Genomic DNA, 12,860 nt, shown 5'->3' on the forward strand with positions numbered 1-12,860 from the left:
ACACCTCCTCCCTTTCAGTGCCCCCACACCCAATAACAACACAAAGCTGCAAAAAGTCAAGGGCAAGTAAATAGCTGCGGACTCAGAAGGGAGAAAGCTCAAACTGGTCGTCTGAAAAGGGAAGAGGAAGAGATTTAGAGGCTTCAATTTACTTAGAAATAGCTACCTGCAGTAACAACTATTTCCTAAAGGCCACTATACATCCTACCCTGAACCAGAAACCTTATATACAGTTTCTAATTAGACATTCAGACCAATCCGATGAGATTGGTATTATGTCCATTTTCTAGTCCAGCAGGCTGAGGCTCAAAGGTGTTAGATAACACCCAAAGTCTAAGTCCTAACACAGGACAGGGCTTACCCTTGTGGGGATAACGAACAAGCAGAGGAGGATAAAAGCTGTCACAGGTGTAAACGCAGGGGCACCTAATCTGGGTACATCTCAGAAGACTTCCCAGAGGAAGTCTAAGACCCAAATGACTAAGACTTTTCCAAAGAAAGGAGGGAGAAGGAAGAAGAGTGTGTGCAAAGACCCTGAGATCAGAAGATTCTGGGGAACCGCAATGCATTTTGCAGGCAAGAAGTGGCAAAAATAAGAGCAGGGAAAGTGGGAAGAAAGGAAGCTGAACGCTGAAGGATCCCCGATGAAATGACATGATGTCGGGCATTGCTTTCAAATACTCCAGTCCTCACCCCTGACCCCCAGAAAAGAGAGTAGGGGGATGTGGAAATCAATGAAATAAGAGTGGCAAAATATTCTTAATTGTTGAAGCTGAGTAGACAATGGCTCATTAGATAATTCTCTTACTTTTGTGGAATTTGAAACTTTCCACAATAAAAAGTTTAGGGGTTTTTTCCCCCAGAAAGAAAGGAAGAAAGGAAGGAAGGGTGGGGGCTAGAGAAGGGAGCTGGTGCCAGGCCATGAGGCCCTGCACCTGGACTGCTAATGGTAAACAGGCCATCTGCCAGGCTCTGCACTGCATGCTCAAGGCCGTGTCCACGTAATCCTCACAGCCTCCCTAAGACGCAGGACTGTTCGTGCCATTTTGCAGATGAGGAAACTGAGGCTAAGAAGTCTGGCCAAAGGTCTGTCTGCTTCTGGACTCAGGCCCCTGGGTGCGATAACTAAAACGCCTCCCAATGCCAGCCGGGAGCTGGAATTGATCCTAAAGGAGATGGAAGAAACCACTGAGGAGCAACCTATCAGGTGTCTCCTTTGTCCAGGTCCCTGGGAACTGCCGAGCGGAAAATGGCTGCAGTGGGTGGGAAGGGGCAGGAAGCCAGAGGGGAGGCAGTAGCATTGCCCCAAGCAATAAGGGGGGCCTGGGCTCAGACAGCGGCAGTCAAGGTCAGGAGGAAAGACTAAGCGGTTTTGGAGAGGTGGCATCAGTAGATCTTGGTCAGCAGGTGTGAGGGTCCAGGCACCCCACCACGAGGAGCAGGTCTGGGGGCGGGGGCAGGGTTTCCGTTCTGGGCTCCTTCTACCCGAGAAGCCTGTGAGTCCCAAGTGCAGATGTCCAGCGGGCACTCTGACACGGGTCAGGATCTCAGGCGAGCTTCTAGGCTGGCTGGAGTGCGGTGTCATCCGTGTACGGCTGGCAAGTGAAGCGGCAAAACATATGGGCTGGCCCAGAGCAGGCGCGGACCACAGGAGAGAAGCGCTAAAGGGGAGGCGTAACATCATATTCTTTCTGCACTTGTAATGGTACACGTCCTTCCCCACCGTCAATGTGCAACTCACCAGGAACAAAAATGATATGGGACAATTTCCTGTCTACTAAACGTTCCTGGAAGAGGAGAGAAAGTGCCCTTTTCAGGCTCTGGTTACAACGTACACAAAGCTTTGGGCAAACCGCACAAACCCAATCAGCCCAGAAAAGGCTACTATAAAACAGCCAAAGAGGGACTCAGGCTGAGTTACCCTCACCCCCAGCCCCGGACAGAGTGACTCCTGCAGGGCACGTGTGACACACAGCCAGCAGCCTCTGCAGCCTGCCCAGGGTAGCTTCTCAACAGAGTTCCTGCTCCTTTAGAGAAAAAGAAGGAGGGAATCACATATCTGATCCCAGGCCACAACAAAGTGACAGTTTTCAGAAACCACAACTAATAAGTAGAACATAAAGATATGGAATTAGGCCAAAGCCCTGGGGTGGAACCCACTTAGAACTATGGGGGCATCAGGTGATTTTCATGACGGCTTACACTCGGTGTGTTACGGGAGGCTACTGCTGTCTAGAGAACCTCTGAAAGGTAATCTTCCCCTAAGGGCCTCTAGGGCTGCTGCTCTATCCTGGTCTGTGCTGAGATGCTCTGTAGCGTACACAACAGTTGTGCTTAAGAAACGTTACTGGACAAGAATTACTCTCCTCTGCTCCCCAGGTTACACTTTCATTTCCAAAACAATGCAAACGCATAAGTGATTCCACTGCTCCTTCCCAAGTGACAGCCAAAAGGGACTCGAGAGATCTTCAGTCCAGCTCTTCATTCTACCAACAAGGAAGCTAGAACCCAGAGGAACAAAGCCACGGGCACAAGGGCACACAGCCGGATAGCAGACAGCCAAAACCAAATCCCAGCCTCTCGAGACCTCTGTCCAGTGCGCTCATGACTACCGCTGCCTCGATAAAGCTTGACCAATAGTATTAAAAGGAGTAAGAAGAAGCACTAACACCACTGCACGCTCACTACACACTGGGCACTGCTCTGGGTACCTCGGGGGTATTCCACTCATCAGCCCTCACAACAGCCCTATAAGGCAGAAGTGTTATTATCTACTTTTGACTTATGAAGAGGCTGAGACAGAGGGAGGGTATGGAACTCACCCCAACTCACAAAGCCAGGGAGTCAAACCCAACAGAGTCCGACTCCAGAGCCCTGCCTGTAATGAGCATCCAATTTACAAAAATGGATACAATCCAAGTGTTTATTTTTACACGGGCCTGTGTGTGCGAACATTTTCCTAAAGAAACAACACTAGAAATCCCAGACTAGCCTATGATGTTTTCCCCACCAGGTAAGAGGACTACAGGCCAGTGGGAACGCTGAGCTTGCACAGAGTGAGAGGATTCCTCCTCAGCTTGCACAGATGGTCTGCCCTGGGCAAGACATAGCCCCTCTCACCAACTTCTCTGCCATCCCCTCATTCCTCATTTCTTCCCAGGCCCCTCACCCTGTCTTCAACATCCCTCAAGTCCCACATCCCATCCAAACCCCTGGCTCCATATCAAAAGGTTACCAAAAGGTTAGCTATCTTCCTCACCAAACTCCCAAACCTCCAGGTTTTATGAGGAAAGAGCCCCCTCCCACTAATTCATACTAATGTGTGAATTGTTGATATCTATGCCCAGGCTTCCTCAGGGGGAAAGGGTGCTGATTACCTAAAAGAATCTGATTTGTAGAACTTCAGAAGAATATACTAAAGTCAAGCTTGGGAGGCTGTGTGATACAGCAGAAGTCACTGGAAGACAGGCCCGCACTGCCTGGGAGTCTGTCCTCGTCACTTTGTTAAGATAACAATACCAGCCCCTAGAGAGTATTTACTCTGTGCCAGGTAAGTGCTATACTTATATTACCTCATTTAGTCTCAACGTATCTTTCTGTGGTGGGTACAACTATCGTCCCCATTTTAAAGAATAGAAAACTGAGGCACAGACAGGGAAGCTTCATCGTTGTCAGGTAGCAGAGCTGGGATGTGAACCAAAGTGGTCTAGCACTGAAGCCTATGCTCTTAACCACTGAGCAATACTGCCACTCCATAGACAAACACACACATACGCTTAGTGTGCCGGGAATTATAACTACCATTTAATACGCACTTATGACATGTGAGCTGTTCTAAGGCACTTCATACGCATTATTTCATTTAATATTCCCTATAACACTATGATACATATACTTGTATTACCCCCATTTTACAGACGAGGAAACGAATGCTTTAAACAAGTTTTTCACGTGTTCAAGGCACAGCGTAAGTGCAGAGCTGGATCATACCTCAGGCAGCCTAACTCCAGAACTTACAGTTAAGGCTTGACATTTCTGACTGTACCTTCCTTTACTTCTGAATCCAACAGTATCTAGAAACCCCGGAGATTGGTTTTGTTTGGTTCTTTTTCCTGTCTGGTTGTGCTACTCTTTGTTCTTTTCATAATGGCTCACACAGTATCAGGGCTTTGGGTGGGGAGGGAGGAAAAGGGTGCAGGGTTCAAGGCCAACCAGGGCAGTCACTACTGCAGTCAAACTCACTCTGCTGGTAAGTTCATGCTGAGTGACAGGGAGCCAGGAAGGTTAGATTTAGGTGTAAGAACACCTCTAAGAATGGTACCTGCACCTCTGCTAATAATAACAATCCAGAACAGTGCGTGGTCCAAAGCCACGATGATTAAGGCTTTGGGGGGCATTTAAGTGATTTTCTTTCCTCATTATGTTCTGAATGAATCCATATTCCCTGAGTGAGTCGGGGGTGGGTCTGGTGATAAGGAAAACACTAGGAACAGAAATTAGTTATTGATAACACACCAAGCGGGATAATCCCTAAGAGGCTGATGGGGTTGTCTCGCCTCTTCCCAGTTTTCGCATTTCCGCCAAAACGACAGCTGCCGCAGCACACCTGACCTCAGGTGCTGTCGCTCAAATTAGGCTGTGACTCGGTCAGCTCCGCACGACTTCTACCAAGCCCTGCCCCTCCTGAGCACTGGCTGCCAACCCGGCCTTCTCAGGAAGGGAACACCAGATGACAGGCAACATAGACGCAACTTCCAACCTCAGCTCTCAAAGAGCTTATCATCAGTTCACCAACTGACCGCACCTTTCCTTCCAAATCACCCTTCTGGAAGCTGGCCCTGGCCTCCAGCACAGGCCCTGAGAATTTTCTCTCATCTACAAGTAGCACAACTAAATTTCTCAGTAATGGCCCAAAATGGAATGTCCTGATAGCACTTCATCAAAAATACAAGCAAGCAAACCACAAAAGGGGCTGTAAATTAAAAATTCAACAGAAAACCCTTTTTACTTATTCTTTCATTCATTCAGTGAATTTTAACTGATGTGCACTGAGTACCAGGAGCCCTGCTAGGCGCTGGGGACTCCCCCCTGGGAACGAGAGGGACACAGTCTCTCTCCGCAGGGACCTAAAAGAGGACGGGGCCCCTAAGGGAAAAGGCTCCGTGTTGCAGTTTTAACCAATCCTACCCGTTAGCTCCACGATGCCAAAACGTCAAGAGCACCTTCAAGGCTGGATGTGAGGGACATGAACGTTATAGCAACTTAAAGCCACCGAGTAACTAGATTCTGATAAGAACAGCTCGGGACGGTAGAGTGGAGCAAATGTCTTCAGGCTTTCCAACTGAATGCCCTTGGAATTGAAATTTGCTCTTTCTCCAAGCACGCAAAAACAAAGAAAAGGCAGCGCCAGCCCCTTCCTCAGGGCCCATTTCCCAACCCGGGGAGAAAGTGACACTTCCGGGGTCTTTGCTGCTTGAGACATCACGAGGAAAAGGCTGAAGTCTTCGCCCCCTTTTCAGGCAAATACACAAGCAGCCTCCTGCCATAAACAAACGCAGAAAGTCAAAGCCGGAAATCAAAGCCTGGAGAGACAGGACACTGGAAACCTTCGGACAGGGGCCTTGACGATAGTTCAGCCTAGCTCTCAGCATATATGAACGTAATAAGAACAGTTCAGAACAGCGCCTGACCCCAGGTCATGATGATTAAGGTTCTGGGGGGCATTTAAGTGATTTTCTTTCCTCATTATGTTCACATTCACTATCTTACAGCAAGGACCGCGTTGACGCCAATTATTTTTTGCCGTCGTCGAGAGCTTGTCATCTCTCTACAGAGCAATAATCTATAGGTGCACAAGAGTTGAAAGCTAAATTCTTTCCCCAATTCAGCACGGGAAAAGTGCTGCTCCTAGCAATTTGACATCATTTCATTAGATTAGATTAATTTTTATTTTTTAGGTTAATTTTTAAATGTGTTATCCTAACAATTATGCCAACTACCATGTAATTAATATTCTGACTGACTTTACAAAAATTACAAAATCCCCTAAAGAAAATAATTAGTCAGTAAGCATGAATGAGACTTCTCTATGGCCAATGGCACATAAAATAGAAAGTCCATCACGTAATGGGTGGTACCAAAGCCTTTCCCACACTTCCTTCAATTCTTAGCCAACAGAGCAGAAAGCTGACATTGGCAAGTTACCCTAAACTTCACCTAACATATTAATGCACTTTCCGGTTTAAACTCGTCGAGGGTAAAATGAAGAATGATGAAAGCTTTTGCAATTAAAAAGCTCTTTTCATTTGTAAGAGAGGCATGATAAACACATATCATTGCTGCTTCCATATCCCCAGCTGGAAATAAGAATACTGGCTTATTTCTTGGGGCTACTTCTTGAGTTTATTAAAGAAATGTACATAAGGCATCCTTACCCTTGTTTTCCTCTTTCCTTTCAAGGTCTGAAGTACAGTATTTGTATAATAGATCTTAAATCCCTTCCAGAGTAAGGTAAGGTATAAATAAGCAATAGTCAAATAGGACATTATCTACCATAACAGAAATAAAAAACGTTGCCCCTGTAGCCCACCTTTGAATAATTGGCAGGGGCTGCCTAGCCCCAGAAGAGAGTTGTGAGCCCAGAGGTGGCCTTAGCAGGAAAGAATACAGAGGGTGGTTAGTGATGTCTGCCCTGGACAAGAGTGACAGTTTCAGGACCATGTCCCATGTATTTGCCATCTCCATCCTTCAGTAAACCACTAAAAATGAGTAAAATGTGATACCAGTTTATGAATAAAATATAACATATGAATTGCTCCTGTGATGAAGGTTAAAGGGGGAAAAATGTTTGCTATAGTCAAAACCTTAAGCCAAACCTGATTAAAGCATCAAGTTTTAGAGGAAAGAACACTGACCTACATCAGGAAAGGCAAATTCTAGTCTAGCTATGAAACCATGAGCAGGTTGGTTCACTTGGCCTTGGTCTGCTTGGCTATAAAATAAGGGGGTAAGCTAAACATCTCTTAAACATTCTCTTTATTTTGCCAATTAATGTTTTAAGACTCCAAAATCCCCTCTCTGCTGGGGCACTCGGAAGCTGGTAGAACAGCAGTTTCTTTAGAGGCACGCACCAGGCCAGGACATGACTGAACCCCTACACCACTCACACTGCTCATATGGGACCTAAAACCTGTGATACATTTCTACATCTAGTTTTAAGCTGTAGCATCTCCAGGACAAGAATTTCCACATACATAATATTTCTTTTCCTTAACACATCCTCTTTTCCACCTGAGGGCAAGGGTGGGGGGCAGGGACAGGGTCTTCTATTTTTATACTCTAATAAATTCAGCAAACAATTAAAACTACCTTCATTCAAAAGTTAAGAGTCATCACTTCAAGTTAAAACCAGTAGCTTCCACTGAGTCCCACGCACTCATGGTTTCGAGATCAGCCTAAATCTTCCCACCAATGAAGTGTCCATCCCTCAAGCCTATTCCAAGAACATTACCCACATGATACATGAACACAGCTTCCACGTCCAAACACCAAAAAGCAAGACTTTCTACCAGGAGTCCAGCCAGAAATAAGTCACCTACAGATCAGATCCCACCCAATCACCAGGTAAACTCACATTAAGATGTCCAAGCATGCCCCTGGGGAAATAAGGATGCTCAAACAGAAAACCCTGAGAGGACTGGGCTATCTGCGTAGGGCCAGAACAGTCTCATGTCTGGCCCTGGCAACTGCAACAGACATCTCTAATTTCTCGTCTGCCCTGCGTCCTCTCCTGCCTCTATCTAATTCCAAGCAGCCCCAATTCCTGTGCTTTAGCTGATCTGCACGGGGCAGGCAGAGAATCCCACCCCCTGAACTCAATGAGCTGTCTGGGTAGGTAGGGGCCACCTAGCAAACAGGGCCAGAATCCGTTTTTAGGGTCTGGTGTGGACACCTGGAGATCACCTGGTAGAAGGACCACGCAAACCTACTGCTGCCAGTGCGTCTTTTCCACCACTGGGAGATATCAGGCCAACACTGGGAAGCAGGCGTAGATAGGGCAGGAGAGTGACAGATCCCCATACCGCCTGGGCACCCTGAAACTCGAGACTGAAGTGGGTCTCTGTCAACAGCAGCCCAGAGCTTGGAGGACAAGCCTTATAGGTTAAATGCACGCATCCCAGGTTCAAGCCCCTTCTTGAAGTGCCCCAAAATAAATCATTTCTCCCTGAGTCTCAGATTCAGCCACCAGGGTTCCACTGCAAACCAAAGAATGTTAAATACTCTTCCAGACAAATTCAAAGGAAAAATTCTACACACTGGAAACACAGTCAAGGCTCACCTGTCACTTAAGACCTGAGAGGGAAAAGAACCACAGGAAAGAGGAAAAGGATGACGGATAACTGGAGGGGGCAGAGCAGTTCACAATCAGTAACTGTAAGAACTATTATCTCCAGGGAGGTAGCAGTCTAACGAGAAAAGCTTCCCCAAATGTTCCATATATTCTAGCTTTCTCTCAGCAGCAACAAAACCAAACACAACACAATAACCCACAGCGCCCAAACAAGAGGAACTTGTTAGTAAACAGACTAACTGTTTCCAGGCTTCTGAGCCTAATTGCTCCTGTTATTTTTACACTGCAGCTTACTTTTCCTTTACAGCCGTCCTAAGGGCTACGCCACGGGCCTGCCTACTGCAGGAAACCATGAATAGCAAATTCTAGGGAGAGCGTTTAGAACAATCTCCCTCAGACAGGTGTAGAATAATTAGAGAAAAGAGAGCATTAGGAGGTTATTTATTTTATACATAGTATACACACTACTATGTATAAAATAAATAACCAGCAAGGACCTACTGCTGTTATCTATTTTACAGCACAGGGAACTATACTCAATAGTTTGTAATAACATATAAGGGAGAGAATCCGAATACACACACACACACACACACACACACACACACACACACACACACACACGTATCACTAATTGCTGTGCTGTACACCTGAAACTAACACGATATTGTAAATCAACTATACTTCAATTAAAAAAAAAAAAAGATGAAGAAAAAAAAAGAGAGATGGGGACTTCTCTGGTGGTCCGGTGGTTAAGACTCCGCGCTTGGGTTCGATCCCTAGTTGGGGAACTAAGATCTTGCAGGCCGCGTGGCACGGTGCAGGGGGCGGGGAGAGAGAGACAGTAATCTACCAAACTCTAGTGATGTTCTTCCATCAACAATGGGGAGGACAGGCCAAGCAACATAAACCATGTGAGTGGCTGCACACTGACACCAGCAGTCCTTCACCTTCTGGGGGTCAGGGACCCCTCTGAGAATCTGATGAAAGCTAGGAAATCCTCCCCAGAAAAACACACACACACACACACACACACACACACAAAATTCTGCATGTGATTTCATGGCGTTCATAAAAGCTGCTTCCTACACCCAGCAACCAGGTTAAACGCACCTGACTCTGAACAATCCTCAAAGACTTCAAAGGGAAGTCTGAAACTTCCAACTCTGTAACCCGATGCTGAATCAAGAACAAAAAAGGAAAGAAAAACTCTCACTTGTTTTTTCCTATATTAGCTCCATGTCTGACATGTCCCCCTTACCTTGTTTGACCACTTATATGCCTGAAGGAGCTGACTGTAGAGAGGGGTTTTGTCCTGCACGGGATCCAGACTCAACAGCCCGCTGTTATGGAGAGGATGGTTCTCAGAAGGCTTGCCCACCAAGTTGCTCAGCCGTTCCAGTTCACTGAAAAGTAAACAGATACAGCAAATAAACCCGAGTCCACTGAAACTCCAGTGCTAAGCCAACCACATTGGTCAACGGCTGTTCTTCAAACCGCCCATCAAAGGTCCCTTAAGAAGAAATACTTTCTGAAAGGTTAAGAAGACTAGGGCCACTTGAGACAACCCCTAACTGGGGGCTGATCTTGTTTTGCAACTGAGCTCTCTGGCGCCATGCTAAAGGAGAACAAGGGTTAAGAGCGATGAAATCAGTAAGCCTCCTAAAATCAGCCTTGAACAACTCGAATCATTCTCTGAGGGGGTGTGGGGGCAGAGGAGACTTTCCGGAATTTTCAAACGCAATATAACACTGCTTCTCACTAAGAGTTTTCAGACCCACGTACAGATCAGTACCTTTGGCAGAACAGCAAGTACCTGAATAAATGATGATTATTTACCATTCACACAGAGATAGATTTGTACGTGGTGCTTCACAGATGTTAAAACTTAACAAAACAAAGAAGAGGGCTTCCGTGGTGGCGCAGTGGTTGAGAGTCCGCCTGCCGAAGCAGGGGATGCGGGTTCCTGCCCCGGTCCGGGAAGATCCCACGTGCCGCGGAGCGGTTGGGCCCGTGAGCCATGGCCGCTGAGCCTGCGCGTCCGGAGCCTGTGCTCCGCAATGGGAGAGGCCACAACGGTGAGAGGCCCGCGTACCACAAAAAAAAAAAAAAAAACAAAGAAGAGATAAAATAAACAAACGGAATGGGAAGACACCACCGAGGGGCTGTGTCAAAGAAACACGCTTCAGTCTAGCCAAAAAAAAAACCTCTAGAGCAGCTTGGGAAAGGGAGCCAACAGCAAAAGCACATTCCAGGGCTTCCTTGGTGGCGCAGTGGTTGAGAGTCCGCCTGCCGATGCAGGGGACACGGGTTCGTGCCCCGGTCCGGGAGGATCCCACATGCCGCGGAGCGGCTGGGCCCGTGAGCCACGGCCGCTGAGCCTGCACATCCGGAGCCCGTGCTCCGCAACGGGAGGGGCCACAGCGGTGAGAGGCCCGCGTACCGCCAAAAAAAAAAAAAAAAAAAAAAAAAAAAGCACGCCAGTCTGAGGGGCCAGTCTCCAAGTGTCAACAAAGGCTTTGTAGGAACAGCTTCTCATGCCACGTTCATTCTGGAATCTTCAGCCACCTTCTTCTTGGTACTGCTGTCTAAAGATTTAAGAAGGCAAAGGGGTGATGTCAACATTCTTAAGCTTTCTACAATGGTGAAGGGTTACAACATCCTGTATATTACCAAGGGAGGCCAATCGAAGAGGAGACGGACAAGAGGAAAGAACCACCAGCGCATCCCCTCAAGCAGGGAAAGTATTAACGGGCACTGCACCAGAGAACAGCAAGTGGGTGTGGGAGTTGAGGAGGGGTGTGTGACTTCCTGGCTTTCCCCCAAAACAAGAATGGCAACTACTTAGAGGAAAATAAATAAATAAATAAAAAGAGGCTCCCATCATTTGGTCACCACCTCCTCTTCCATCCTACCTCCTCCTTCCATCTGGTTACTAAGGAGACCAAGTTGACACGGGAAAAAAACAAAACAAAAAAACCCAGCCACTCCAGAAATTATAGGATGACTAGCTCACCCAATGCCTTCCCCTGCTAAGGTCAGTTCTGAGAGGTAAAAGGCAAAAAATCCTGCAATTCTAACCCTCCTGGAAAGGACTGACTCTCATAAGCAGGGGAAGGCAAGTCCAGGACCTAACCACTTACAAAGTGCCTACTATGTGCCAGGCATTTTACAAACATCCTCTCACTTAATTTCACTTACAAAGTAGAAGAAGGTGACTTGTAAGAAAGAAATATACAATCCTTAATCCTAAAAGGCCACAAATTAATATTTGTAGGGGGCGGGGGGAGGTGTAAGCAGAAGTGATTAAGCTGGTTAAGGCCGAGATTAGGTCTCTCTAGAGACAGAAACTTAAGAGCAACAGTGAGAGTGGGAGTGAAAGTACTGATCAGGTGGTTTCGGAAGGGGTAGGGGAAGAAAGAACAAAGCCTATTTTGTCGTGTTTGGGGGTGGGTTAGAGTGGAGCTGATGAGTTCCAGGTTCACGGACGAAAACCTGGGGCCAATCAGATGGGGTGCACTTGGCTTTGGGGCAGCGCTGATCAGGTCCTGTTTGGTACTATTTTATCAGACGTGGTGGGGCCCAGCGGGCCCACAGGTGAGAACCCCGCGGAGCTGAGATGAGGAGTGGAAGTTCCTGGGGAGAGCACGTCCCCCAGTGAGAAATGGAAGGACCACTGAGGAGGTCCAGGGCGGAGGGAGACAGCCAGGACCTGGAGGCCAAGAGAAGGGAGACGAGAAAGCGGGGGTGTAGGATGAGGTGGCCCTGAGGGGCAGGTAGAGGCTTGGAGAGGAGGGAGGGGGAGCAAGAGAGCAAGGAAAATGGACAACAGCCCCTGACTGAGAAGACTCGCGCGGGGTCGGGACAGGGTGGGAGGCCCCCGGCCCCTTCAGCCGGTACCTACTTGAGGTCCCGGTTGACCGAATGCAAGTTGTCCTGGAAGTGCGCAATGAAGGCCTTCTCCCGGCCCTCCAGCGTCTCCTTGTTGCGCATGCCATCCTTCAGGCAGTCGAACACCCTGCTGACGCTGGAGCGCAGCGCCTGGATGGCACTGATGGCCTGGGCAAAGGCTTCCAGGTTCACGCCGACACTTAACACGTCCGCCATGTTGCCGCCGCCACAACGGGCCCTCCAAAACCAGCGAGCAAAAAGCCGCGCTCGCTGATGACGCAAACCCTCGAAGGACTCTGGGAAATGTAGTTCTCGCGGGGCGGGGCGGCCCAGGTGATTCCTCAGAGCCCTGTCCCAGAGAGGGTTTCCACTTTAAACATGCGTGGGCAGGAAAGTGATCACCTGGATCTGGGGCAGTCGAGCTGCACGCTCGGCTTTCCTAATGGTGACAAGGAAATACAGAAAGTTCCCTCACTTCCCCAAACTTGCACACTTCGGAGTCCCATGAAAAAATTGCTCAGAGCGTTAAGGTGTCCGTGGTGTAAAGGGTTGAAAAAAATGCTTCCAAATTCGTAAATCAATAGGGGAGAAGGGAAATTTTTTCCCTACAGTAGAATGC

The 12,860-nt window shown here is 47.8% G+C and overlaps 1 protein-coding gene across 11 annotated transcripts in view; it reads right to left on the reverse strand.

The window, feature by feature from the left end:
* The window catches only part of MED27 (mediator complex subunit 27), a 235,018-nt gene extending 222,508 nt beyond the window's left edge, over positions 1 to 12,510 (reverse strand). For 10 of the 11 annotated variants that reach the window (XR_003790861.1, XM_029203602.1, XM_029203611.1 and 7 more), the window contains exons 1-2: positions 12,255 to 12,486; positions 9,612 to 9,756 (exon numbers count right to left, since the gene is read on the reverse strand). Coding sequence is in view for 10 of the 11 variants with exons in the window: in XM_029203602.1 (XP_029059435.1) it covers positions 9,612 to 9,756; positions 12,255 to 12,457 (348 nt within the window). In the remaining variant the exon portion in view is untranslated. Of the gene's footprint in view, positions 1 to 9,611; positions 9,757 to 12,254 lie in introns of all 11 variants that reach the window. The other variant, XM_029203601.1, reaches the window with a different exon arrangement.
* Between the last annotated feature and the right edge of the window lie 350 nt (positions 12,511 to 12,860).

Source organism: Monodon monoceros, unplaced genomic scaffold, assembly GCF_005190385.1.
Source record: "Monodon monoceros isolate NGI ecotype Baffin Bay Population unplaced genomic scaffold, NGI_Narwhal_1 Super_Scaffold_5, whole genome shotgun sequence".
NCBI classification, from domain to species: domain Eukaryota; kingdom Metazoa; phylum Chordata; class Mammalia; order Artiodactyla; family Monodontidae; genus Monodon; species Monodon monoceros.